The sequence below is a fragment of the Microcaecilia unicolor genome, chromosome 6, assembly GCF_901765095.1.
Source record: "Microcaecilia unicolor chromosome 6, aMicUni1.1, whole genome shotgun sequence".
Classification (NCBI taxonomy): domain Eukaryota; kingdom Metazoa; phylum Chordata; class Amphibia; order Gymnophiona; family Siphonopidae; genus Microcaecilia; species Microcaecilia unicolor.
In genome coordinates this window covers 72,982,093-73,009,948 of record NC_044036.1, presented here as the reverse complement: position 1 = coordinate 73,009,948, position 27,856 = coordinate 72,982,093, and the positions used below count along the sequence as shown (strand labels likewise).

The following is a 27,856-nucleotide window of genomic DNA, read 5'->3' as shown; positions in this document are numbered from 1 at the left end:
AGGTCTCCATGCAAAAGAGTAGGGCCTGAACAGAGGTGCTAAAACCCTTTAAAGTCCAAGATGGACTGAAAGAAACCTTCCTTCTTGGAGCATCAAACTCTTCCTTGATCTTGCCTTGGCACAAGCTCTACTACTCCCAGGATGCACAAGTGCTGCAATGTGGTCTCATCACTTTCAAAGGAGAACCACAGGGAGAAATCGTAAAGGCATCTGAGACAGGTTCTGCAAATTTTAAGGCATATCCCTGATGAAGCACCTCTAGAGGAGGAGGTGGTGGTGGTGGTGTCTTTTGGCCATGAGACAGCAATGAGGTAGCTGACGCACTCCTATTCTGATGGTACTGAGCCCAATGCCTTGGTCCCACAAGACGGAGACCGGCCATTGTCATCGGGCTGCTGCTGTGGTACCTAAATCCTTAACAAATCCTCACCAAAATGTCATCAACCTTAAAAAAGAAGCTTGTTCAACCAGTACTTGGAGGCCAAATCTATTGACCAATGCTGGAGCCACATCCACATGTGAGCCACCACCATGGAGACCACTGATTGGCAATAAATGCAGATAAGCTCATATAGCAGTAGTTTTCAAACCTGGTCCTAGAAGCACCCCAGCCAGTCACGTTTTCAAGATATCCACAATGAAAATTCATGAGAGAGATCTGCATGTACTGCATGCAAATCTATCTCATGAATATTCATTGTGGATTTCCTGAAAACCTGACTGGCTGAGGTGCCTCCAGGATCAGGTTTGGGAACCACTGCTCCAGATTCAAAGCAAACTAGCTCCACCAAGGCAGGCATCTGCTGTGTCCACTTCAAGAGGGCCATCACTATATAACTGCATAGACCCACATCTGAATCCTGACTGCCTAAGCACCAAATGCTTACTTGAAGAGAAACTCTACCTTCAGGCTGTGAGAATCCCTAGGGGTAGGGCTGCCCTTCTTAGTCATGGACCATCATCAAGGTATCTAGCTTGGGGAAGCAAAGAAATATCATCTTGATCCTCTCAAGGCAAGAGGTACAGATTGTCCATGAGCTAGCGCCCCAAAATATTCCACCTAGTACCTCCCACTCAGCAAGAACCATTTGTGAGAGAGCACAATGGAACAGGAAAGCTTTGAAGGGCCTACAAAGTGCCTCTAAGATAGGGTATCCATTCAAAATCTCTTCCTGCACTGAAGTAGAAATACTGAGAGTTAAAATCACCTGGTCAATCAGGGAGGGCAATTCTTCCCTTCAAAACATCCTGACCACTGGAGAATGGTCATCCTCTCCACAGGAGAGCTTTTCTCATATGTGGACACATACCTAGGAGGGAGCTATACCCCTCAAAGTCATCCTGCCCAGAATATAGAGACAGGATTAGGGCCTGCTCAGTATCCAAGCCCTCACTAGGCAACCTGGCCCATTTACGCCCCCCTGACCCCAAGAGCAAATTGCGCCTCCAAATGCGCAGAGAGGGCCCTATGTCATCTAAAGGGCCTGTCCCAGCCCTTCCCTCTCCAATGGGAGAAGGGGATCTCACTAGCTGCAAGACCTGCTGGGTCCCCACATCTCCTCAGGTCACATGAGATTTTGGTGGTTTGACAGCAAGATGACCACTATTCCTGCCAAAATCAGTTCCACCGTGGCCAGAACAGAGGAACCAGAGCCCTCTCAAACCCTGACAAGCTGACTATCCCCAATTCTAGCGGCATCCCAGATACTCCTGGTGCTGAAATCACAGCCTCCCCTTCACAACTGGGAAAGTAGGAGCCAGCACTAACACTGACAAACCAGCTCCTATGTGCTTTGTAGTACCTACTGTTAGGCATAAGCAAACTCCCTGCTACTCAACACAGCCAACCCCTGATGACTCATCAGCAATGTCCAGCATGGGCCTGCCCCTCAGCTGCAGCTATCTGCCTCTTAACTGAACTCCAATTTTCAGCTTCCACTCTGCTTAGCCCCCTCCCTTTTTTTTTCTTAAACCGCATTTTGAGAAGGCTATCTGAAAACAAAAGGACATAAGCATCGCCATGCTGGGACAGACCAAGGGTCCATCGAGCCCAGCACCCTGTCACCGAGAGTGGCCAAAAGAACAAGCAATTTGTCCCGCCCATCCTAGAAATAGTGTATTATTCCCTCGTCCATTCAGTAACATTTTATGGCCTTTTCCTCCAGGAAGCCGTCCAACCTTTTTTTTTGAAGTCCGCTAAGTTAACCGCCTTAACCACTTTTTCCAGCAGCGAATTCCAGAGTTTAACTACACGTTGAGTGAAGAAACATTTCCTCCGATTCGTCTTAAATTTATCACACTGCAGCTTCATCACATGCCCCCTTGTCCTAGTGTCCTAGTGTTTTTGCAAAGCGTAAACAGACGCTCCACATCTACCTATTCCATTCCACTCATTATCTTATAGACCTCTATTATATCTCCCCTCAGCCGCCTTTTCTGCAAGCTGAAGAGCCCCAGCCTCTTCAGCCTTTCCTCATAGGGAAGTCATCCCATCCCCTGTATCATCTTTGTCGCCCATCTCTGCACATTTTCCAATTCCACTATATCTTTTTTAGGTGCGGCGACCAGAATTGAACACAATACTCGAGGTGCGGTCACACCATGGAGCGATACAACGGCAGAATAATATACTTATTTTTGTTTTCAATCCCTTTCCTAATGATACCCAACATTCCATTTCTTTTCCTAGCCGCAGCAGCACACTGAGCAGAAGTTTTCAACGTACCATCGATGACACCTAGATCCCTTTCTCGGTCCGTGACTCCCAACGCTGAACCTTGCATGACGTAGTTATAGTTTGGGTTCCTCTTTCCCACATGCATCACTTTGCACTTGTTCACATTAAACGTCATCTGCCATTTAGATGCCCAGTCTCCCAGTGTCCTCTTGTAGTTTTTCACAATCCTCCCACGATATGACGACTGAATAACTTTGTGTCATCGGCAAATTTGATTACCTCACTAGTAACCCCCATCTCTAAGTCATTTATGAATATGTTAAAAGCAAATGTCCCAGCACCAATCCTTGAGGGACCCCACTTACTACCCTTCTCCATTGCGAATATTGACCTTTTAATCCTATTCTCTGTTTCCTATCTTTCAACCAGTTTTTAATCCACAGTAAGACACTACCTCCGATCCCATGACCTTCTAATTTCCTCTGTAATCTTTCATGAGGGACTTTATCAAACGCCTTCTGAAAATCTAGATACACAATATCATCCGGCTCACCTTTGTCCACATGTTTGCTTTTTTATGTGGTCTGGGGTGGGGGAGGGAGGAGGCAGAGGGAACCAAAAGAAAAGGAGGAAGAAATCACTCCTGCAGACAATCTCTGTGGCATCCCTGACAACTAGCCTCATTGAGCAAAATGGATTAAAGCTCAGGGCTACAGAGTGTCATATCCTTCCATGCTCAACCAGGGGAATGTCCATGGACTGATCCCTGGGAGCAAACCATGACCAAGGCTCTAACTCAAGGGCTGCAGGCCATGGACTGCACCCTGGTAAGTCAAGCCTACTCAGAAAAAAAAACTGCTGCACCATACTGACAAGTTCCAGGCTGCACCACTCCTTATATCAGTGAAGTCACTGGAGGAGTTCAGATTCTCTGCCTCCATCCGCTGGTAACCTGTCAGTCGGAAGTGGTCTAGCAAGATGAAAAGGAATGACTTATTATTTGAAATCTAACATCACGTATGTCTCAAATCAATTTAATTGATAATGAAGGATAGCTTTAAGGGTTCCTTTTAACATACCGTAAGTTTCCCTGAGACTACCCCTGAAGCAGCCTTGAGTGGCAAAACATGGCCCTTCATTGGGATGGGTTTTGAAAATACTTGAGTGAAGCTCTGTGAAACAGAATCAATGTTTTATTTTATGGATATCTTTTGAACTCTGAGCACATTACTTTAAATTATTTTAGTTCTAACACCAAGCAAAACTATAAAAAGAAATTTGGTTTGGGAGATTTTTAGACCAATGACTGACATTTTGAGCCCTACACTGGTGAGGGCATGAGTATCCCAATTTTCTTCTTCCACTTTTTATTCATAAGACAAAAAGAGAGAGCGAGAGAGAGAGATTTCTCTATAGCATTACAGTTGTTTGTATATTATACCACATTCATTGCAGGTTTAATCATGAATTGATAAGGAGTGTAACTGTTGGGCAGACAGGATGAACCGGTTCAGGTCTTTATCATCATCTACTATGTTACTATGAGGAGTATTTTCAAAGTACTTAAGACTTACAAAGTTACATCAAGGAGCATTTTCAAAGCAGTTAGACTTACAAAAGTTACATGGAGGGGCATTTTCGATGTGACGTCTAAATCCGAATTTGGACATTTTGCAAAAAGCGTCCAAAAGCTGAATAGAAAAGAAGGTCATTTTCAAAAAAGAAAAACATCTATCTTTTATTTTCAAAAATAGTGTTTCTAACAAGGTTTTGTGCTTTGGACATTTTGTTTTTTGCTCCATTTTTGAAAAATAAAAAAACGTAGAAAATCAAGCCATTGGGGAGTAGGAGGTACCAGCATTTTTAGTAGACTGGTCCCCCAGACATCCCAGGAAATAAATGGAGCACTCTAGGGGGCACTGCATTTCAAAAACATGCTCCCAGGTACACATCTCACTGTTGCACCCTTATTTTGTCTGCTGAGCCCCTCAACCCTCCCCCCAACCCACTGCCCACAACTGTACACCACTACAATAGGCCTTACGGGTGAAGGGGACACATATGTGGGTACATTGGGTTTCTGGTGAGTTTTGGCAGGCTCACAGTTTCCACCACAAATGTGACAGGTAGAGGGAGATAGGGACCTGAGTCCCCCACTCCATGGTGCACTGCACTGACCACTACACTACTCCAGGGACCTACATGCTGATCTAATACACCTGGCTCTCACATCTGAGGTTGTCATAGAGGCTGGTAAGTCATATTTTTATTCACATTTTTGGAGGGTGGGAGGGGGGTCACCCCTGATTCCCTCAAGCGATCCTCTGGTCATTTAGGGCACACTTTTGTGCCTTATTTGTTATAAAAACAGGTCTAGCTCAAAATGTCTTAATTTTAGCCCTGGATGGTTTTGTTTACTTCCATTAGGGCTGAAAAACGTTCAAGTCTTAGGAACGCCCAAATCCCACCCTTAACATGCCCCAACACGCCCACTTGTGGTTTGGACACACTTCTGAAGGACTTCGTAGAAAAACTTTTAAAAATTGTTTTCGAAAATGTCAATTTGGACCTTTTTGTGAGAAAAACATCCAAATGCTGCTTTATGTCACTTTTAAGACATTTTTTTTCTTTCAAAAATGAGCTCCATAGTACTTACGGAACTTTTACATAGTAACATAGTAACATAGTAGATGACGGCAGAAAAAGACCTGCATGGTCCATCCAGTCTGCCCAACAAGATAAACTCATATGTGTATACCTTACCTTGATTTGTAAGTCTAAGCGCTTTGAAATTGAACCCCTACATATATTTATGTGATAGAGCATTGCTTCAACTAAACTTTACTTGGTTTTACTATGCTGGGAAATTGCATTCAAACTTGGGAAAAGGTATACGTGGTTAAAATAGGTAACCTCAGTGTCTTTAATTTACTCTGCTTATTTAACAAAGGTAGTTTAGGGAAGTTTAGCTTTCATAAAAGTCTCTGTTAGAATTTTACATAATAGCAGTTTTACCATTATAGTTTACCATTTAATGTTGCTGTTTTAGAAATTGATCACAGCATCAGTGTAGAGCACAGCTAGCAGTTAAAGGAAATCTCCATTTAGAATACTCTCTGTTCCGTATGCAAGACCCAAAAAGCAGTTAGAGCTCTGGAGACTCAATGCATAGAAGAGCCGATGGTGCAGTTAAGTGAAGATACTTACCTGTAGCAGGTATTCTCCAAGGACAGCAGGCTGATTGTTCTCACAAGTGGGTCGACGTCTGCGTCGGCCCAGGAATCGGATGGCATTTTGCAAGCAAAATATAAAAACAGTTTTGCCAGAGTCTTCTGGCGTGCGTGCAGCGCACACCGCGCATGTGCGGACTGATTTCCCACCCGTCGCATGAGCACGTTCCCTCAGTTAAATCAAACAGCATAAAGAGAAGCAAATAACAACTCCAAAGGGGAGGTGGGCGGGTTTGTGAGAACAATCAGCCTGCTGTCCCCAGAGAATACCTGCTACAGGTAAGTATCTTCGCTTTCTCCGAGGACAAGCAGGCTGCTTGTTCTCACATGTGGGGTATCCCTAGCAATCAGGCTCACTCAAAACAATGAACAGTGGTCAATTGGGCCTCGCAACGGCGAGGACATAACATAGAATGACCTGAAACCATAAACAACTAACTGAGAGTGCAGCCTGGAACAGAACAAAAATGGGTCTAGGGGAGTGGAGTTGGATTCTAAAACCCGAACAGATTCTGCAGCACTGACTGCCCAAACCAACTGTCATGTCGGGTATCCTGCTGAAGGCAGTAGTGAGATGTGAATGTGTGGACTGATGACCACGTTGCAGCTTTGCTAATCTCTTCAATGGAGGCTGACTTTAAGTGAGCCACTGACACAGCCATGGCTCTAACATTATGAGCCGTGACATGGCCCTCCAGAGTCAGCCCAGCTTGGGCATAAGTGAAGGAAATGCAATCTGCTAGCCAATTTGAGATAGTGCGTTTTCCAATGGCGACTCCCCTCCTGTTGGGATCGAAAGAAACAAACAACTGGGCGGAGTATCTAAAGGGCTATGTCAGCTCCACGTAAAAGGCCAATGCTCTCTTGCAGTCCAAGGTATGCAAACTGCTTTCGCCAGGGCAGGTATGATGATGGGGGAAGAATGTTGGCAAGACAACTGACTGGTTCAGATGGAACTCCGACACCACCTTTGGCAAGAACTTAGGGTGCGTGCAGAGGACTACTCTGTTGTGATGAAATTTGATATAAGGTGCATGTACTACCAAGGCCTGAAGCTCACTGACCCTACGAGCTGAAGTAACAGCCACCAAGAAAATGACCTTCCAGGTCAATTACTTCAGATGGCAGGTATTCAGTGGCTCAAAAGGAGCTTTCATCAGCTGGGTGAGAACGACATTGAGATCCCATGACACTGGTGGAGGTTTGACAGGGGGCTTTGACAAAAGCAAACCTCTCATGGAGCGAACAACTAAAGGTTGTCCAGAGATAGCCTTACCCTCTACACGGCGATGATAGGCACTAATCGCACTAAGATGAACCCTTACTGAGTTGGTTTTGAGGCCAGGCTCTGATAAGTGTAAAAGGTATTCAAGCAGGGTCTGTGTAGGACAAGAAAGAGGATCTAAGGCCTTGCTATCACACCAGACAGCAAACCTCCTCCATTTGAAAGAGTAACACCTCTTTGTGGAATCTTTTAGGAAGCAAGCAAGATTCGGGAGACACCCTCTGAAAGACCCAAGGAGGCGAATTCTAAGCTCTCAACCTCCAGGCCGTGACAGCCAGAGACTGGAGGTTGGGATGTAGAAGCGACCCCTCGTTCTGGGTAATGAAGGCTGGAAAACACTCCAATCTCCACGATTCCTCGGAGGACAACTCCAGAAGAAGAGGGAACCAAATCTGACGCGGCCAGAAGGGTGCAATCAGGATCATGGTTCCGCAGTCTTGCTTGAGTTTCAGCAAAGTCTTTCCTACTAGAGGTATGGGAGGATACGCATACAAAAGGCCTGTCCCCCAATGCAGGAGGAAGGCATCGGACGCTAGTCTGTCGTGGGCCTGAAGCCTGGAACAGAACTGAGGAACCTTGTGATTGCTCTGAGTGGCAAAAAGATCCACCGAGGGGGTGCCCCACGCTTGGAAGATCTTGCAGACTATGCCCATGTTCAGTGACCACTTGTCAGGTTGCATTATCCTGCTCAACCTGTCGGCCAGACTGCTGTTTACACCTGCTAGATAAGTGCCTTGGAGAAACATGCCGTGATGGCGAGCCCAAAGCCACGTCTGGACGGCTTCCTGACACAGAGGGCAAGATCCGGTGCCCCCCTGCTTGTTGGTGTAATACATGGCAACCTGAATGCCTGTCTGAATTAAAATGATTTGGTTGGACAGACGATCTCTGAAAGCGTTTAGAGCATTCCAGATTGCTCTTAATTCCAGGAGGTTGATCTGCAGACATTTTTCCTGAAAGGACCAGGCTCCCTGAGTGTGGAGCCCATCTACATGATCTTCCCATCCCAGGAGAGATGGATCCGTCATCAGCACTTTTCGTGGCTGAGGAACTTGGAATGGTCGCCCCAAAGTCAAATTGGATCTAATCGCCCACCAATGAAGAGAATTCCGAAAATTAGTGGGCAGCTGGATTACATCCTCTAGTCCCCTGCAGCTTGAAACCACTGGGAAGCTAGGGTCCACTGAGCTGATCTCATATGTAGACGTGCCATGGGCGTTACGTGAACTGTGGAGGCCATGTGCCCCAGAAGTCTCAACATCTGCCGAGCAGAGACCTTCTGAGATGCTCGAACCATAGACACCAGGTTGTCCGCACCCACCTCGGGGAGATAAGCTCGAGCTGTCTTTAGTGTTCAGCAGAGCTCCAATGAATTCCAATTTTTGGACTGGGGTGAGATTGGATTTGGGATAATTTTTGACGAACCCCAGTAGCTCCAGCACCTGATAGTCATTCGCATGGACTCCAGAGCACCTTCCTTTGAGGTGCTCTTCACCAGCCAATTGTCGAGATAAAGAAACACATGCACTCCTAGTCTGCGTAGAGATGCTGCGACTACAGCTAGGCATTCTGTAAACACTCTGGGCGCAGACGCCAGGCCAAAAGGTAGCAGCACACGGTACTGAAAGTGCTGTGTTCCCAGCCGAAATCGAAGATACTTCCTGTGAACTAGAAGTATCGAGATGTGTGTTTACGCATCCTTTAAGTCTAGAGAGCATAGCCAATTGTTTTCCTGAATCATGGGAAGAGGGTGCCCAGGGAAACCATCCTGAACTTTTCTCGGACTAGGAATTTGGTCAGGGCCCTTAGGTCTAGGATGGGATGAATCCCCCCTGTTTTCTTTTGTACAAGGAAGTACCTGGAATAGAATCCCAGCCCTTCTTCCCCTGGTGGAATGAGTTCGACCGCTTGGGCCTGTAGAAGGGCGGAGAGTTCCTCTGCAAGTACCTGCTTGTGCTGGGAGCTGTAGGACTGAGCTCCCGGTGGGCAATTTGGAGGCTTGGATTCCAGATTGAAGGTGTATCCGAACCGGACAATTTGAAGAACCCACCGGTCGGAGGTTATAAGAGGCCACCTTTGGTGAAAAAACATTAACCTACCCCCAACTGGCAAGTCGTCCGGTACGGACATGTCTACTGAGGCTATGCTGAACTGGAGCCAGTCAAAAGCCCGTCCCTTGCTTTTGCTGGGGAGCCGCAGTGGCCTTAGGCGCACACTGTTGACGAGAATGAGTGCGCTGGGACTGAGCCTGGGCAGGCTACCAATAAGCAGGAGTGTACCTACACCTAGCATAGGAATAGGGAGCACTCCTCTTCCCTCCAAAAAACCTCCTGGATGAGGAGGTAGTAGCAGAAGATGCTCAGCGGGAGAGAGAATCCATAGCATCATTATGCTTCTTGATCTGGTCAACTAGATCCTCTACTTTCTCACCAAAAAGGTTATCCCCCCGGCAAGGAACATCCACCATCCACGGCTGGACTGAATGATCCAGGTCAGAGATATGCAGCCACGAAAGTCTGTGAATCACTATACCCTGGGCAGCGATCCTGGATGCTACATCAAAAGTGTTGAACATACCCCTTGTCAGGAATTTTCGACACGCCTTCTGCTGTCTGACCACCTGGCGAAAAGGCTCGGCCTGCTCCGGAGGGAATGCATCAACCAAGCTGGACAGTTGCCTCACTGAGTTCCGCAAGTGGACGCTCGTGAAGAGCTGGTAAGTCTGGATCTTGGCAGCGAGCATAGCGCCCTGATATGTCTTCCTCCCAAAAGAGTCCAAGATTCTAGATTCTCTGCCTGGGGGCGCCAAGGCATAGTCCCTAGGCTCTTTTGAGGGCAGAGTCCACCACCATGTAATTGTGAGGTATCTGAGACCTCATCAAACCAGGTTCACCGTGGATCCAATATTGGGATTCAGCTTCTTTCGGGATCACGGGATTAGACAGAAGGAACGACCAGTTTCACATAAGGACTTCTTTCAGTACATTATGCAAAGGAGCCGTTGCAGCCTCTCTAGGTGGAGAAGGATAATCCAGGACCTTGAGCATCTCAGCCCTGGGCTCATACTCAGCCTCCATAGGGAAGGGAATAGCCGCAGCCATTTCCCGGACAAAGGAGGTAAAGAATAGACTCTCCGGTGCAGAAAGTCTCCTTTCTGGTGGAGGGGAAGGTTCAGAGGGAATCCCGTAGGACTCATCAGAAGAAAAGTACCTGGGATCTTCCTCTTCCTCCCATGAATACTCATCTTCAGTATCGGACAAGACATCCCTCAGAGCAGTCCAAAACTAAGCCTGCCTCGATGCCGAGGAGCAACGTCCTCGATGGCGGTGCAGAGAAGTCGACGCCCACCTGGACTGCAGTGAAGCTTCCTCCACCGACGTCGAAGGGGAGTTGACCTGGGTGGCAGCCGACACCACAGGCGAAGGGCCAAATGCCGCTGAAGCAGACGGTACAGAAGGCGCAAGCACCCCCAACACCAAAGAAGACTGGAGCAGCAATCCTTCCAGAAGCTCTGGAAGCAGGGCCCTGATGCGCTCGTCGAGAGCCGCCGTCAGACAAGGATGCGGGGTCGGTAAAGGAGCCGGTGGCAGAATCTGTCGAGGCTCGGGAGCAAGTACTGGGCTGCCAGAAAACCGACACATTGGCACCTCCTGAATAGAGGGGGAGCGATCCTCTAGGCGCCGATGCTTCTCGGGTGCTGATTCCGGAGCTCCTGGCACCGTGTGTCGAAGGAGAACGTTGACGGTGCTTCTTCACCTTCGCTCGACGCCTGTCGAGATTCTTCGGTACCTATGAGGACGTGGAATCCTCATGCCTCCTCGGGGCCGGGTCGATGAAGGTGAGTCCCCCGGGGGGGGGCCTGCATAACAGGAGGCCTCGTGGCAGGTGGAGACCCACTCGATGCCTCACTGCTCCCAGCGCGAATTGGTCTTTCAGCAGCCATTACCTCTGCTCCCGACGTCGATGCTTCCCTCGATGTTGATGATGCTGCCACCGCCGACCTCAGTACCGATGTCGAAGGACCGGACTGAGCCCCAAAAAGCTTTTCTCGTTGGGCTTCTCAAGACGCTTGAGTCCATTTCTTCATATGAAGACACAGACTGCAAGTGGCTGGGCTATGGTCGGGCCCAAGGTACTGGATACACCAGGTGTGGGTATCGGTATCTGAGATGGTACGATTGCACCGAGTACAATGTTTGAAGCCGCTGGGTGTCTTCGATGACATGGAAGGAAAAACGGCTTCTGCGAAATCAAAAGACGCGATTGTGCCTAATAAAAGAAAAAGGGCAGAAAAATAAGGGAATAACAAGGCCGTGACGAAAAACAAAGGAAACTTGAAAGGGGACAAAACTAAAAGTACACTACGGGAACTTTTTTTTTTTTTTAATGACAATAATAATAAAGAAAAAATTAGGAGAAAAAAGTGAAAACTCGAAGACTCTTTCCTGGGCCTGAGAGGAGCCCAGAAAAATACTACCACACCTCAACGCGGAGAAAAGAAAATTGAGGGAACGCGCTCACGCAACGGGCGGGAAATCAATTCACGAATGCGCTATGCGTGCACACCAGAAGACTCTGGCAAACCTTTTTTATATTTTGCTTGCAAAATGCCATCCAATTCCTGGGCCGACGCGGACGTTGACCAACATGTGAGAACAAGCAGCCTGCTTGTCCTCGGAGAATGAAGGATTAGACTTGTTAAGAACTGTGAAATATTCTGGGGAAAGGGGATCCTTTTTGAAAATGATAGATGCCACCTTGACCAGGATGGAATCAGGAGATACAGCAGCTTCAAGTTTCAATGTATTGTTATCCTGCCCATCAGCAATGTCAGCTAGGCGGCTTACAGACTACAAAAGAGATGAAAGAGAAGAGAGAAAGGAAGATACAAAAACATGATAGGGCAGGTTGGGGAAGAACTACAATAATCATGATAGGACAGAGGGGGAGGGGAACACAAACTGATAAGGAAGTGTTTTCAGGTGACTGTGATGTCAGGGCTTACTGGGGGGGGGGGGGCAGAGAACAATGACATTTTCTATCAAAAGATAAGTGCTCAGGCCCTTGTATGGAAAAAATAGCGTGCCTAAACTTTGAATGGGCAATGTCTCTGAAGGTGGGGGTCACTAGATGCTGTTGCATTGAGGATCGACGGGATCTGGTGGGGAACATAATAGCCGTACTTGGTCAGGACAATGGTCAATCTAGCCCAGGATCCTGCTTCCAATAGTGGCCAATCCAGGTCACACGTACCTGGCAGAAATCCAATTAGTAGCAACATTCCATGCTACCAATCCTAGGGCAAAATAGTGGCTTTCCCCATGTCCATCTCAATAACAGACTATGGACTTTTCCTCCAGGAACTTCTCCAAACCTTTTTTAAACCCAGATATGCAAACTGCTGTTACCACATCCTTCGGAAACGAGTTCCAGGGGTTAACTATTCTTTGAGAGGCTGATGCTCAAAAGTCCAGCGCTGTACTGAAAAGCGCCGGAAGAATAGTGCCAGAACTGCGCCGCCAAACAACTTCCTAATGTTCAACGCTAATGACATACAAATACAGGCGCATTGTTAGTGCTGAGCATTAGGAAGTTGTTGGAAGTAAGGGGGAGGATGGTGTCTAGGGCATGTGCACAAGAGGCGCAGTAAGCAAAGCTCTTGTGCTCATGCTGAATCTGGGGAGCAGAAACATCGAAGGGGGAGGAGGAAGACCTGTGAGTTGCACTTTGCCACCCTGCCCCACTGCCACAGGGATGGAACAGAAATTCTCCTCCAGCCTGGCCAATGCCCACCCCAGGGAGAGAAGGAGCTGAGGCCAATCCGCCACCTTCAGCGCCAATTAGCTGCAACTTCCTGCTTGCTGGCCGAGATCATTCCTGCCGGGAGCCGACACCTGTGCACCAAAATCCTCCGAATCTGGATCCAGGCTGGGAGCCCTCCAAACATCTGCCCTCTCAGACAGCTTTCAACCTACTCCCTAGTCCCCTCTCCTCATCCACTCTTCTCCTCAAGAGTCCTCTCTTCAAAAACCTTAACGTCAGCTCCAAGTTGGTGTTAGGTTGTCCGCAGTAACAGCACCCTTCTTCCGGGTACTGTTCATTGCAGAGAATAGAAAATGACCTATTTTAAATCTCATTTAAATGCTATTTGCACTGATCTGGAGCAAGCTCATTATTCCCAGCGGTAGGGGCCTCTGAGAACTGTGCACCAGCAAAAGTGAGCACTAATCCAGCGCTAATGGCCTCTAGCGCCCGAGTTTGCATCGGGGCCTCAGTGAATAAATATTTCCTCCTATTTGTTTTAAAAGTATTTCCATGTAATTTCACTGATTCACTTTTACCCTTTCTACATCATTTAGGTGTCTGTAGACCTCAATCATATCCCCCTTCAGCCATCTCTGTTCAAAGCTGAAGAGCCTTAACCTCTTTAGCCTTTCCTCCTATTGGGAGGAGCTCCATCCCGTTCATCATTTGGTTGCTCTTCTTTGAACCTTTTCTAATTCCACCATAGTTTTTTGAGAGAAAATCAGGTTCCCCTGTGATATTAATTTTGAAGACGAGGAGTAGAAGCTTTTAGCTGATACAGTAGGAGAGTGTTAACCAGCGATAGGCTTTCAGAAGAGATGTTACATGGTCATGCTTCCAAGCCATTAAACTAAAATCTGGGAGAAAGCCAACAGTTGCTCAGGAGTGCATGGTTTGGACCAACATTTTTTTTTGAAAGATACTACAAAAAAAAGGGCAGTTAGGGCATCACGATAGAAAGGTTTCAACAAAGGCAAAAGTAAGTCAGGAGCCTTTAAGGAGAGAGAAGTAAAAACTGCAAATTATCCATGTAAACTTCTAAGCAGCTTGTGGTTACAAACAAAAAAAAGATCACTTTGAAATGTCTGAATACAAATGCTAGAAGCCTAAAAAATAAGATGGAAGAGACAGTATATAACACTAAATGTAGTGCTAGATGTAATAGACATCTCAGAGTGCTGGTGGAACAAGGATAACCAATGGGGACACTGTTACCAGAGCATAAATTATATTGCAATGATAGGGTGGATCAAATTGAAAAGGGGTGGCATTATATGTTAAAAGAGGGAACAAAGACAAATAAAATTATAAATTCAGCAAGAACAGATAGTAACGTGGAATCCTTATAGATAGAAATTCTATGTGTACAGGGAAATAGAACATTGGTAGGGCTATACTACTATCCACCAGGCCAGAATCGACAGATGATGAAATGTTAACAGAAATTAGGGAACTTAGCAAATTTGGTGACACTATAAAAATGTTCTGCTTAACACACACACCTGACTGAGTAAATTACATACTGGCTGAAACAATCAGCCATAAACTAACCAAAAAAATGTGTGTGTGTTGGGGGGGGGGGGGGGAATCCTCAGTATTCAAATCCCCACAATTGAAAAGGAGAACAAATGAACATTTGCAATCACGGGAGAAAAAAAAAAAAAAAAACCTATGAAAATTCTTACAAAATGGCACATGGTACCTGAGGATTGGAAGGTGGCCATTGGGTCATTCCATGCCAAGTGGTCTAAAATTAAAAAAAGTTCCCACCATCATGTTCTCCAATTTTGTTCAAATGTTATCTGTTGCGCGAGTCAGGTGTTAAACGAAGTTTCCCAAAATTTGAGGTCTCTAACTGCAATAGTTGCAGATCTAGACCCCCTTTTCTGAAAGGTTGTCAGTCCATGAGCACACGACATTTACCAAAATGCCATTTTTGGGGTCTAATAAAATCCAACACACATTTATAAGAATGGCTAAAAAATTCAAATCCTGTACAGTTTTTGATGCTAATTCCAATTAAATACATTTTAACATTATGGATGCAAAATCCAGTCAAACAAGTTGACTCAAAGTGTGCATTAAAATTGGTCGCGACTCATCGGAACATATTTGGACCAATATTCAGACCGCAACAACTTCCATGCAAACAAAGATACGGACTTGAAATTTTGAACAAGCATTATGCTTGTACTGGACATAATACTGCCAGATTTGCAACTAACCAGCATCTATAACTGACCTGCAGGATCTCTTCAAAGTTGGCACTGTCGGCGCAAATGGTAAAATGTACCAAAGTTCAAAGCCAATTATTAAAAAAGAGTCTGCCTGAATCAGCTTGTGAACAATATCATCTGAAATTGAAAATTGTGCTCGACAACACCGATATGTTTTTGTTTTGCAAACCTCTTTTTTTTTTTTAAAGGTTGTTGTGCTGGAAAAGGAGAACTCCACTGGAAATAGGAGAGGTGAAGGAACAGTGGTGTGTCTTGACAGAAATATTTGGGGTGGCAACAGGGAGGCAAGGCAGGTAAGGAATGGAGGGGGCAAGCCAAGCCAAAGTGACATTTTAATATCATAATTATACCCACACCTTTAAATAAGCTATGAAAGACACTATGACCCAAAGGACTTTTATACATAAAGATTCCCGCCAGCTAGTTAGTATCAGCCACCTAGAAACTACCGTTGTAACTGACAGCATTATTTCACAAATTCTTCTAGACGGCAATGAAATCTGGATTCCATACAAGAAAGACCAGAATCTAGATATGTCAAGTTACCCAGGTCCAGGAGGGAGACTTTTTGTCCAATCCTGATTTTGAACTTGCAACCCAAAGGTAAAATTATGCCTTACCTGCTGATAATTTTCTTTCCTTTAGTAGCAGCAGATGAATCCAAGAACTGGTGGGTTGTGTCCATCTACCAGCAGGTGGAGATAGAGATTACAAAGCTGAAGGCAGCGATATCAGACAGACAGCTCCTCCTTCACCTCAGTACATGTCTCATCACCAAGCAGAATCAGAAAAGAAACCAGGAAGCCTTCCTCACCAACCATACAAAACAGAAACTTGTCAGTCTGACTTAAGAGAAACCACAACTGCAATGGAGTCCTCTTCAGTGGTTTCTGTTCCCTTTCTTCTTCTCCTTTGTTTTTTTTTTTTTTTTTTTTGGAAACTAAAGACCAGGACAAGAACAGATAGGCAAAACAAGCGCAGCTGACAAAGGGCGGGATCCTGGATTAATCTGCTGCTACTAAAGAAAAGAAACGCCCTGATGACCACAGTCTGACTCCGAGTCCCTGTTCACATGCCACAGAACAGGTCGCGCCCTGGAAACCACTAAATCCCCTCCCTTCTGTACTTTCCCTTACCAGCTTTTCCATCATTATTATTATATTTCTCCCCCCCCCCCCCCCATCACAGTTTGTTGTCAGTGCACTCCCTTCTCCCCTTATATTATTTTATTGTAAGTTGCTCATGTCTTGTGTTTTTTATACATATTGAGGCACTTATAAATATGATAATAAAGTGTGATTTTATTTATTTATTTCTGTATTGTGGCATATTTTACACATCTCCACTCTTATGGTCATATATATTATTTATTCACTTTTGAGCTCATATGATCTCTGCAACACAACAAAACTAAAGTACGTAATGGACATAACACAACTCTTCCGTTGTACGATTCCCTAATGTGGCTGTACCACATGAACTTTATCTTACCACATCACTTTGTATTTGTTTACACCGGACTCTGCAAACACCTCTCTGGTACTAGGTAAGCCACATTGAGCCTACAAATAGGTGGGAAAATGTGGGATACAGATGTAACAAATAAATAAATATAAAAAAAAAATAAACTATATTTCATTTTATTTTTTTTATTGGAGGAGTGGCCTAGTGGTTAGGGTGGTGGACTTTGGTCCTGAGGAACTGAGTTCGATTCCCACTTCAGGCACAGACAGCTCCTTGTGACTCTGGGCAAGTCACTTAAACCTCCATTGCCCCATGTAAGCCACATTGAGCCTGCCATGAGTGGGAAAGTGCGGGGTACAAATGTAACAAAAAAAAATTAAATAAATATTAAAAAAATAAACTATATTTCATTTTATTTAAACAGTCATAGGGCCCTGTTTACTATGCTGTGCCGTAGGTGCGCTAATGTTTTTAGCGTCCACTAAAATACTAGCACACCTTAGTAAACAGGGCCCATACATTTTTACTGTACTCTGGGGTTAATATTAGAATTGCTTTTAGTATTTAAATTGCTATTTTTTGTTATACCTTATGTTTTATCTAGATGCAATTATTGTTTTAAGTTTTTGGTTGAATAAGTTAATTCTTTTATAACTGAATTGATTTTTATTTGTATTCGTTATTTATTCATTTTATTTCTTTGTGCTTCACTGCTGCTTTCTATTTTATTGTTGCTTAGACTTGTTATGTATGTATATTATTTCAGAAGCTTTATTGACCCGATGTAGACATCACTGATGCTGAATCACGGCCATGTTGGGTCCTGGACTCAAGATATGTTATGCTGAATGGAATAAAGCCTACCTGATTCTTCAAAGTTGACAGCATCTTCTCACTCTGTTGTGTCATGCTTCTAATGGTACTTCTAGGTTAGTGAGCCCTTGGGCCACTGCTGAGGAGTGGCAGCGGCAGGAGAATCACCCAAACACAGGACAGGCAGAACAGACTTCCCGGTACCCTGGGCCGGAACTCTCAGACAAAGGCTGCCGCCGAGGCAGCTCAGGCTGACACCAACTGGACCGGAAATAGCCCAAATTTCACCTGCACTTAACCACTGTTCCTCAGGGGTTGAGCCCCAGAGTGCGGGCGGTCGGCAGGCCTTACCAGACAGGGCAGGAAAGCAGAGCTGCAGGGACCAGCAGTCTAAAGGAACCGGGAACCCGGCTGGAGCAGGGCAGGCAGCCGGCAGCAGAGTAAGCCAGGAGACAAGCCGGGTCTGGGCAGGCAGCAGTCAGAAGAATAAGTCAGTAAACAAGCAGGGTCAAAACCTAAAACAGGAAAAGCTCAGCAGCACTGCAAACGACGTCCACCAAAGGAAACTCCTCTGAGGAAGGAACCTTTCCAGGTGGGTAATAAAGGCAGCCCACAAGGGAGTTCACCAGGTATGGGTACTGCTTAGTTCCAAAAAAACTCCCAAAACAATCTGGAGGGCTAGAAGATCCGGACCAAACCATCATCTCTTCTGGAACATGGGAAACGGTAAACCATCAATTCGCAGCATTCCCCGGGTCTAACCCCCGGGGCCTGAGGTGACTGCAAGCCAGGAACCTGGACACAACCGTGACAGTTTGTTCTTCAACATAAGATATTTCAACTTTAGGGCCCTATTTACTAAGCCGCGCTGTAGGCGCGCTAACCTTTTAGCATGTGCTAATGCTAGAGACACCCATATATTCCTATGGGTGTCTTTGGCATTACCGTGCGCTAAAACGTTAGAGCGTCTACAGTGCGGCTTAGTAACCAGGGCCCTTAATTATGTTTTGTGGTGAAAAGTATGTTCACTTTACCTCTAATCGTGTCTTTTTTTTTTTTCTTTCAATAAAGCTGACCACATGAAGACCCTGGGGACAACCTTTAAATATTCAACACAAGAAGGAACTGCTTCAATTGTACTGAATCAACAAAGTGATTTAACAGTATTCAAATTTGAGAAAATGCTCAAGAAAAATCTCATTTGCTCAATGTGGAAGCAAACACATTTGATAATTTAGATTTAGTCTCAATATCTAAATCTTACTTCTTCACAAATATTCTAGTTGGTCAAATTTTTGTGGACAAAGGAATATCTCAATTTTGTTGTTGCATTTTACCTATTACTTCTACTATGCTCTGCTTAGTTTAACAATTTGTATACTTGTTTTCCTTATTTTTCTTTATTGTTTACTGTTATATATTGCAGGAACCAGGTAACGCAGCTCCCAGGATTTTTGCAAATCTGCAAAAAAATGTGGATTCTGGCCTCCTAAAAGTCTACATAAGAAAAAACACAGGAAGTCTTGAGAATAGAACAAAGCATCTGATGTAGTAAGTCATGAGTTAACACTATGTGTGAAGCTGCAGTGCAATCTCCTAATACACACACTGAAAAGTTATGCTCCCAATTCAGTAAACAAATGGTCTGCAAATTACTGCAATGGTGAAAAAAAATGTGCACCAACAAGAAAACACAGCATACAACACCATGGTAATCTGCTGCTGTTTTCTGTCAGGTGTTTTTTTTCTCCCTCTCTCTCCATGAGGGGCTTGGCTCAGCTGCTGACAAAGAAAGAGAAAAAAAAGTTAAAGAAGTTAAAGGTCTCCCCACTTTGATTTTCTGATCCAGAAAAAAATCCCTGGTATTCCCAATGAACCCCAAATATTCCCAACCAGAATAGACTGGAGGGCAGGAGCAATGCCCACTTGCTCCTGCCTCCAGCAACAACCTTTTGCAACATGGGAGCACTCTGCCCCTAGCAATACATCCAACTCAACTTTTATTGGCCTACACATAACTGTTTCAGCCAGCACATTTCCTGTATTTCTTTAGCTGTCACAAATATAAATGAATTAAAATTTTCAAGCTGTGTCCTTCAAACACCTTGGAGTTAGGCTTACAATGAACACCTCGGACTTGCACCAACTAAATGTCAAGGTCCTACTAGATTATACGACAAAAACTAGACTCCTGGAAGGGGTTGCCACTGTCCTTAATGGGGCGGATACATTTAATTCAGATGGTGATCTTCCCGCGCTAGCTATACACTCTACAGACCCTGCCCATCCGCTTATCGAGGAGAGATCTGAAGGGCTTAACAAGACTGTGCTGTCAGTTTTGCTGGGCAGGGAAGCGGGCTAAATTACAACAGGACTTACTGGTGGGCGGATGGAGACAGGGAGGAACAGGTTTCCCCGGATATCTTTCTATATAACCAAGCGTGTCTACTTAGACATGTGAGAGATTGGCTCTATGCAACACACTATTATACGCCTACAACGTTCGAAAGTGCCTTCTTTGCCCCACATGACGTGATTGCCCTTTTTCATTTGCCATGTAATAAGTTGCCCCCCCCCAACTTCACCCAGAGTGTACTGCTTCAACCCCTTCGAGCAGCGTGGCAGTGGTGGATCGGCCAATTGGGAGGTAGTCCGAACATATCAGATCAAATTCAGATTGTGGGTAACACATTATTCCAACCCGGAAATGATAATCCGATATTCCAGGTCTGGGGAAGGAAGAGGGTCACGAAGTTGGAACACTTGTTGCAGGAAAATGGAACATTAGCAACATATGAAGCCTTACAAGTCAAGATAGGGCCGGACTGGGGAAATAGGTTTGCCTACATACAAATCAAACATTATGTGCAAACTTTGAATCAGGCCGCCCTGGGAGACCATCTGGGAGATAGACTTAGGGAGTTTTGTACTAAGTTGGTGGTAGAAAGACACGCGGTATCTGACATATATGGGGGCCTTAGTACGACGTAGGCCGGCAAAACATTATGAGGGTCTAAAACTTAAATGGGAACAAGATCTCGGTATTTCATTAGCCTCATGGGATGTGGCAGCCACACTGAGGGGGATCCGGCAGTTGGTCATGGATGAAAGACTGAGAGAATGTGGCTACAGGATGCTCCTATGGGGCTACATGACCAAAGTGCAGCTGGCTCATATACTGGGTCCGGAACACACTAAGTGCACCAAATGCGGTGGTAGCACAAGCTCTTTTTATCATGCGGTATGGCAATGCCCAAAGGTGCGTGCATTTTGGCAGCGGGTCCGGGGATTTTTAATAAGGCTGGGCAATAAAATTCAGGGTAATGAAAGGCAATTTTTGTTAGATCAACCTAGAGCCTTCGCCCCACTAGCGGCGCACGCAGTTCCTTTATGCAGGAAACTGAGTTTGGTAGACCGCAAGTGCATTATGCAATATTGGACCTCCACGGAGGCTCCGGCCTACTGGCACTGGAGGAATCAGGTACACTTGCTGGCTTCGTGGGAAGCTCGTGATGCCAAAAAAATCAGTTAAACACAAAAAGCAATTCCTTCAGGTTTGGGCCCCATATCTACATCAGTTGAGTCCAAGGGGGCGTAGCCTGCTCATCAACACCTGTTAAACTTTGTATAAGTTTTGGTAGTGGCTCCCGAAGATGCTCCTAATTAGGCTTTGCTTGCTAAGGTAGGGGGGGGAAGGGGAGGTAGGGGTTGGAAGAGGGGAGGGGGAGTAAAGCAACAACACAACGCCTAAGTAATTGACAAGTTGGATGCGCTAGGAATTGTTTTGTGATAATACTGACAATATATCTTGACCACATAACGGATAGGCATATCGCTGTACAAGAAACCCCTTTTTATTGTTGGGCCATAAGAACCAAGGCCCCTCAAGACACAAGTGTGTTTAATACCATGTTCATGTACTACATTTTCTTTTGATATGTGGTCGATTCTTTCTTTTATGTTGCAAAGTTCAATAATCAATCTTAAATGTAAGGAGGAGGGGGAAATGTAAAATCTTTGATGATAAATATGAAAGTTCTATATTTGTGTTCCTAAATAGGATATGATATTCAAAAAAGGCTCTGCTGGAAAAGATACGATTTTCTGTAACATGTTGATCATCAATAAAAATTATTGAAACATACAATTTTCAAGCTGTAATCATTTGAACAGTAACAAAATAAAAATAAATACAAGTTACAGACTTCTGTTTAACAGCCACTTGATCAATATCGAATTAAACCAAGATTCAGGAATGTCAGTTTCATTGTCCAATGGACCCAGTAGTATGGTTGCCTAGTTAGTCCACTTTAAAGTTCATAAGAACATAAGGGGCCCTTTTACTAACCAGTGGTAGGGCTAACGCGTGGGTAGCACACGCTAAATCGACACTACTGCCTGGGTAGCGCAGGCACCTGATGGTAATTTCAAATCAAAGTTGGCGAGCGCTGTTTCCCGCAATAGAAAATATTTTTTTTATTTTCTACTGTGGGGGGGGGGGGGGGTATTCCCGGTGATAATCGACAGCGCGGCCACATTATCGCACACTGCGTGATTACCGCACAAGTAGCGCGTAAGCTCTTACTGCTAGGTCAATGGGTAGCAGTAAGGGCTCAGGCAGTAAATAGCTGCATGCTACTTTTAATTTTAGCACACTGCCCCAATTAAAAAAAAAAACACCTTTTTTTCCAGTCACGGTAAAAAAAAGCCTTTTTTCCAAGTCACAGTAAAAAATGGCCCAGAATGCACAATTTCACACATCCAAACTACCGCAAGCCACTTTTTACGGCAGCTTAATAAAATTACCCCTAAGTATTGCCATACTGGGACAAACTGAAGGTCCATCAAGCCCAGTATCCTGTTTCCAACTGTGACCAACCCAGGTTACAAGTACCTGGCAAGAAACCAAAACAGTAAAAAAGATTTTATGCTGCTTATCCTAGAAATAAGCAGTGGATTTTCCCCAAATTCTTTAGCCTTTCCTCACAGGGAAGTCATCCCATCCTCTTTATCATTTTCATCACCATTCAGCTTCCATTTTCTAATTCTACTATTTCTTTTTTGAGATGCAGTGACCAGAAAAGATATCAATTATAACAGAAATACCCCTCCGAAGGGACATCACCTTGTAGTGGTGGAGGGGCTTCTGTGTTTCAATGACTCAGAGGGCTATGCTGAAGGGTTACCCATATCAGACAGGCCTCTGAGGAGAAACCAAACAAAGAGTGTCCCAAACTGGGAGAGTGGTAAGATGGCGACCTGAAGTTCGTTTGCCCAACGGCCCAGCTGCCCTCTGAAGTTTCGTCTTCTTTACGTAAATTTCCTCTCTGCAATTGCAGTTACCTTAACTGAGAGGAAGGGGACAACCAGTGGTTAGCCGCCGATGGTCAGCGTTTTGTCCCCTGTGCAGCAAGTGCGGGACCGTTGCGCAACGAACTGCCCACAGTTGAAAGGGTTGGCGAGTCCTTTGATTAGCGCCGGCAAAGGAGCATCGATGCTCTTGGACCTGGAAAAAGAACTCCATCACTCCCAAATTATTCACTCACTATGTCCAAAGGAGTGGAGGAGTGAGTTAGAGGCATGTGCTGAAACGGAGGACGTTTACAGCAGAACCCGAATCGGCGGAACCACTCCTAAAAACCTATGAGAAATCAACTTGGAGTTTTTGGCTCCTGTGGAGGTTACATTGAATACCATCTGGAAGGCGCTTCGGGACCTAACGGTGGCAGTAAATAATTTTGTTTCAGATATAATTTTATTAGAGAGTTACACGGATAATTTAACTGAACCCTTTGAGAGTGAAAATTGGATATAATAAACGATTCTACACGAGCAAGAAGTGGTTATGATTTTGAAAATGATAAAAGACCAGAAACTTTGAATAATAAAATGATTATTATTATAGTTGATTAATATCGAGATTATTGTTTTTCCCAGAGTTCCGGATATGACTCCTAAAATTTTCCTCAGAAATATTTCAATTATTACTTTAAAAGGAGTGAAGCCTGTGAAAACTGGGATTACTTTAATCAGTGGGACTTGAATTAGAGACTTAAGTATATGTATTGTTAAATAGCTTCTGGTTTTTAAAAGAGAAAGAATGTAATCAGATCTATTATTTCTAACTGATATTGGACAATAAGTATGTTTTCAATGAAATGATTTGACTATACATCGTACTGGCCTTGAAGAAGCCAATCAGATGATCAATGTGGAATAATGAATTAGACGAGTAATATCTGGGGATAATCAGGTTAATACCACTTTTTTTTCTTTTCTGTTTACTGTTTAATTGATCTCCTTGTCTTGTTTCACTCTCCCTATTTTAGTGGTCTAAGGAAGAGAATAGAATTACCTGGCTTAAATAATTCCTATATATTACTTTCTCTGTATTTCCGGCAAGTTGTTTTATCGCTTGTAAAAATTTAAATGGTTATAAATAAAACAAAATCATAATAGAAATAAAACAAAAGAAAGGAAATTATTATTATTTGTTACATTTGTATCCCACATTTTCCCACCTTTTTGCAGGCTCAATGTGGCTTACATTGTACGTTAACGGCGTTAGCAGATTCCCTTTTTATTGAACTAACCTAACACATTTGAAATGCCAGTTTTATGAAAGTAGGTGAAAACATAAGGAGCCGGTGCTATGAGTGCTTCAGCACCCCCGATTGAGCAAACTCCTTGACAATGGCCAGGAAGGGTAATTTCCCGTGGGTTTAGCACCCCCAATAATTTTGAAAAGTTGGCTCCTATGGGTGAAAAATTCCAACCTGAGCCCAAAACACCTTCCCTGGGGTTTACTAAGCCACTAGCACGGCTGGCTGTGAATGGGCTGTGTCAGCAATGCCACGTGGAAGCCGCTAGTGCAGCTTAGTAAACAGACACCTTTGCCACTATTCAACATTTTAGTTGACAAAAGTTAATACTAAGAATCAATAAGCGTAATACTTGCAAGTAAGACTAACACCATAGCTCAAAACAGCAAGTAATGATATAGGGCTCTGTTTACTATGACGTGCTAGCGTTTTTAGCATGCGCTAACGTTAGAGACACCCATATTCCTATGGGTGTCTCTAGCATTAGCGTGTGCTAATTTTTAGCACACCTACAGTGCGGCTTATTAAACTAGGCCCTTAATAGTTTAACTTCCACAATTTCACTGAGGAGCTTCTTCACAAGACTAACAAAAAATTTTTTTAATTTAATTCTGTGTAATTGTTCCTTAAATTTCAAAACCATTTTTTGCATTTCTTCTTATATTAAAAAAAAAATCATTAATACAGAGAACCACTTATCTGATAGATGTGCTCATCTGAGTACGTCTTTTTTTTTATCAGATATGGTGATTTAAAAATGGTTTGAAATTTGAATAAGGAAGAATTACACTGAAAGGATTAAAACAACAAATATAAAATAAAATTGAAGGAGGTTTTTTAGACTTGTGAAAAAGCTCCTCAGTGAAATTGTGCATGAAGTTTGTAACTGAGTGTCTTCATTCTTTTTCCTCCCTTGTAGATACTCAGTTGACAAGTGTCATATAAATTTGGCAACCATCATGCACCAGTTCTCTGTGTGCTCAACTTCCTCTCATTATGCCCATGCTTTCAGAAACTGATAGGAGAGCCACATTAAAGAACTATCACCAACTTGTGTAATCCATGGACCTTGAACACAAAAATGAGCAACTGGAACAAGTACTCTGTGCTCCAAAAGGACTTAGTACTTAACACAGTTGTTCTGTGACCTATTTTATTTTCCAAAGTGAGGCATATTCTAATGATCAGAACATATTAAATACCATGAGAATTCCTTGGGCATAAATTCAAATGTCTTTTTAACTCAAGTACTTGGAGAAGTCATAATCTTGCTATACCCAAAATTTACACAAATGGGTTTTGACAATAACATTGTTACACCTTTCCCATTGGAAGCCTTCATTCAGTCCAGAAATAAGAATCCTAAGTCATCCATCCCGGGGCTGGTTTAGTCTCGTTTTCTAAAACACTAACCCTTTCCTTCAAAACTTGTACATACCCAAGCAAGACAGAAACTGTTTTCAAAATAAATTTAATTTCGTATTAATATACACCTTTTCTACTCAAATAGGACCACAGAATCATCACAACTTTTTTTTCGTGTACAATATAAACTATTGAAATGGAAATAATGTATCAAAAACAAGTGCATCACTAGCAAGTTCGCTTTATTTTTTAATAAAAGCCAAATCTACTTAAAGCCATGAGCTTGACGATGGGACCATAGTTTTATGTGTAGGTGCAAACGTTCATAGATTCATTCTTACAGTACTACAAGGGAACAAAATCCTGGATTTAAACGTACGTGTCATAAGCCTAAATTCTGTACGAAATTTATTTTCTTTTACAATAACTAAAATATACGCATACATTGTTTTCTGATCGTTTCTTATACAAAGATGCAGATGTTTCCCAATAAAATACATATAAAGGTCCAACACACTTTCATTAAAGAAAACAGGAAATTGGTTTAATCAGCCTGTGCTATAAAACGTTAAACTTTAACGATCTGCTGCCCCTATCAGCCAGCTCCTTCCACCATCCCATATCCAGTCTCAAACAAAATATTTTTAACTAATACCTCTTTGTTTTGATACCCATTTCCCAATCTATGACATCTACTAACTTACCTCTTTAATTGCTACACAATTTTATTCCTACATTAAAGTTATTTTTATATCAAATTATGGTGGCTCAGTCATTTGCTAACCTATTACGAAAGAAGAAAAATAAAACCCTGGTGTGAAAAACGTAATTTCGCTTTAGTTTTACAACAAAGTGCTCACCTCATTCGGTCACTTCAGTCGTGCAAGCCGCTTCATACAGTGAAAAAGTAAGCTAGCTTCAGCAGTTCTGCCGTTCCACAGAGGCTCGCAGGGAGTCCACTGTCGCCGATAATCTCTTTCAGTAAAAATCATAAATGCACTCCGTATATGTCTATTTTTGGCTAAATCGAATTTACCGACAGTCCGGTTTGACCACAAGCATTCGCCATTTTGGTTTCCCGCGGAGCGCGCGGTGCATTGTGGGAGACAGAAGGCACAAGCCCAATCTGGCCGCTCGCGCGTTCCTGGGGCTCGTCTCGAGTCCTGGCAGAGGGATGATGAGGCAAGCGCGCGGGAGGAAGGAAGGAAGGAAGCGCGAGGCTTAGCACGGGCTGTTGTCTTTGCTCTTGTAGTAGAATACTAATATATGTGTTGCTTCGGAGTCACTCAGTACAGGAAGAGGTCCACACAGCCCTCCCTCCCTCAGTATGATGGATCTACTGCTACTTTTTTAGTAATGTACTGTACATGAAGGGTCAAGGTTTAGTATACCAAGGGCTGGTCCATTAGGCAGACTAGGCAGTTACCCACCTGGGGGGAGCAAAGAGAAGTTGCAGTGAAAACAAAACAATAAAGGCAGCCACCCAAACTTCAAGAATCATTATAATACTTTTAGCTGGAGGAAGACTGGACAATTTTTAAATGGTCCATTTACCTAGATGGCTTTTGGCAATCATGCTCATTATGGGGTCCATTTACTAAGCTGCGGTAAGATGTCAGCAAGTGCTCACAGGCTAATTTGTTTTAATGGCCACGCACCAGGACCGCCAAAAGACAAAACAGGACCTGGGGCAAACACCGCACGGGCCCTCCAAACGTGCTTAATACTTGTCTCTGGCTCCTGTGTGCCGGGACCACATTAACTCTGCTCTGCCATGTCCCCTCCAATGTTTGAGGAAACAGGAAATACAGGAGGCAGGATGATGAGGCAGAAACTGGACCAGTTGCCGGCTGAGCAGAAACCTGGCACTGAGGCACATAGGAGCAGGAGGCCAGACCCTGGGGAATCTTGCCCCCTCTCAGTGGCCCTGCCACGCACTAATGGCAACATTAGTGTGTGGCCATTAATTTTTTTTATGGGAAATTGGCCATTTTATTGCTGTGGTAGAAAGTGGTCTTAATGCCTGGGACTGGCCTTATCACATGGGAGTGGCCTCTCTAACATTAGTGTGCGCTAAAAACACTAGCACACCTTAGTAAACAGGACCCCAAGGCCACTTTTTCCCACGCCTTTGTAAAAAGACGCTTACGTATAGAATTGTTCTTGAAAGGATGGTGTTTGGATGATTTAATTTAATTCCAAGTTTTTATATTCCACTTTATCCCCAAAGGTCCAGAGCAGATTACAAACAGACAACAAAACAAAATCTAATCAGACGATAAGCATGTAAAAATCAGCATCACAATGTATTTTGTCTTTTGTTTTATTGCTTCATAAATACTGAGGATACAGCAGATTAGACTTTTTTAATACATAAT

At 44.0% G+C, this 27,856-nt stretch overlaps 1 protein-coding gene across 2 annotated transcripts in view; it reads right to left on the bottom strand.

Annotated features, from left to right (window-relative positions):
* Positions 1-26,581, bottom strand: part of MTF2 (metal response element binding transcription factor 2) — a 162,817-nt gene extending 136,236 nt beyond the window's left edge. The window contains exon 1 of one of the 2 annotated variants that reach the window (XM_030205516.1): positions 26,339-26,581. In XM_030205516.1, coding sequence (XP_030061376.1) covers positions 26,339-26,343 — 5 coding nt within the window. In that variant the 5' untranslated portion in view covers positions 26,344-26,581. The remainder of the gene's footprint in view (positions 1-26,338) is intronic. The other variant, XM_030205515.1, reaches the window with a different exon arrangement.
* Positions 26,582-27,856: the final 1,275 nt, after the last annotated feature.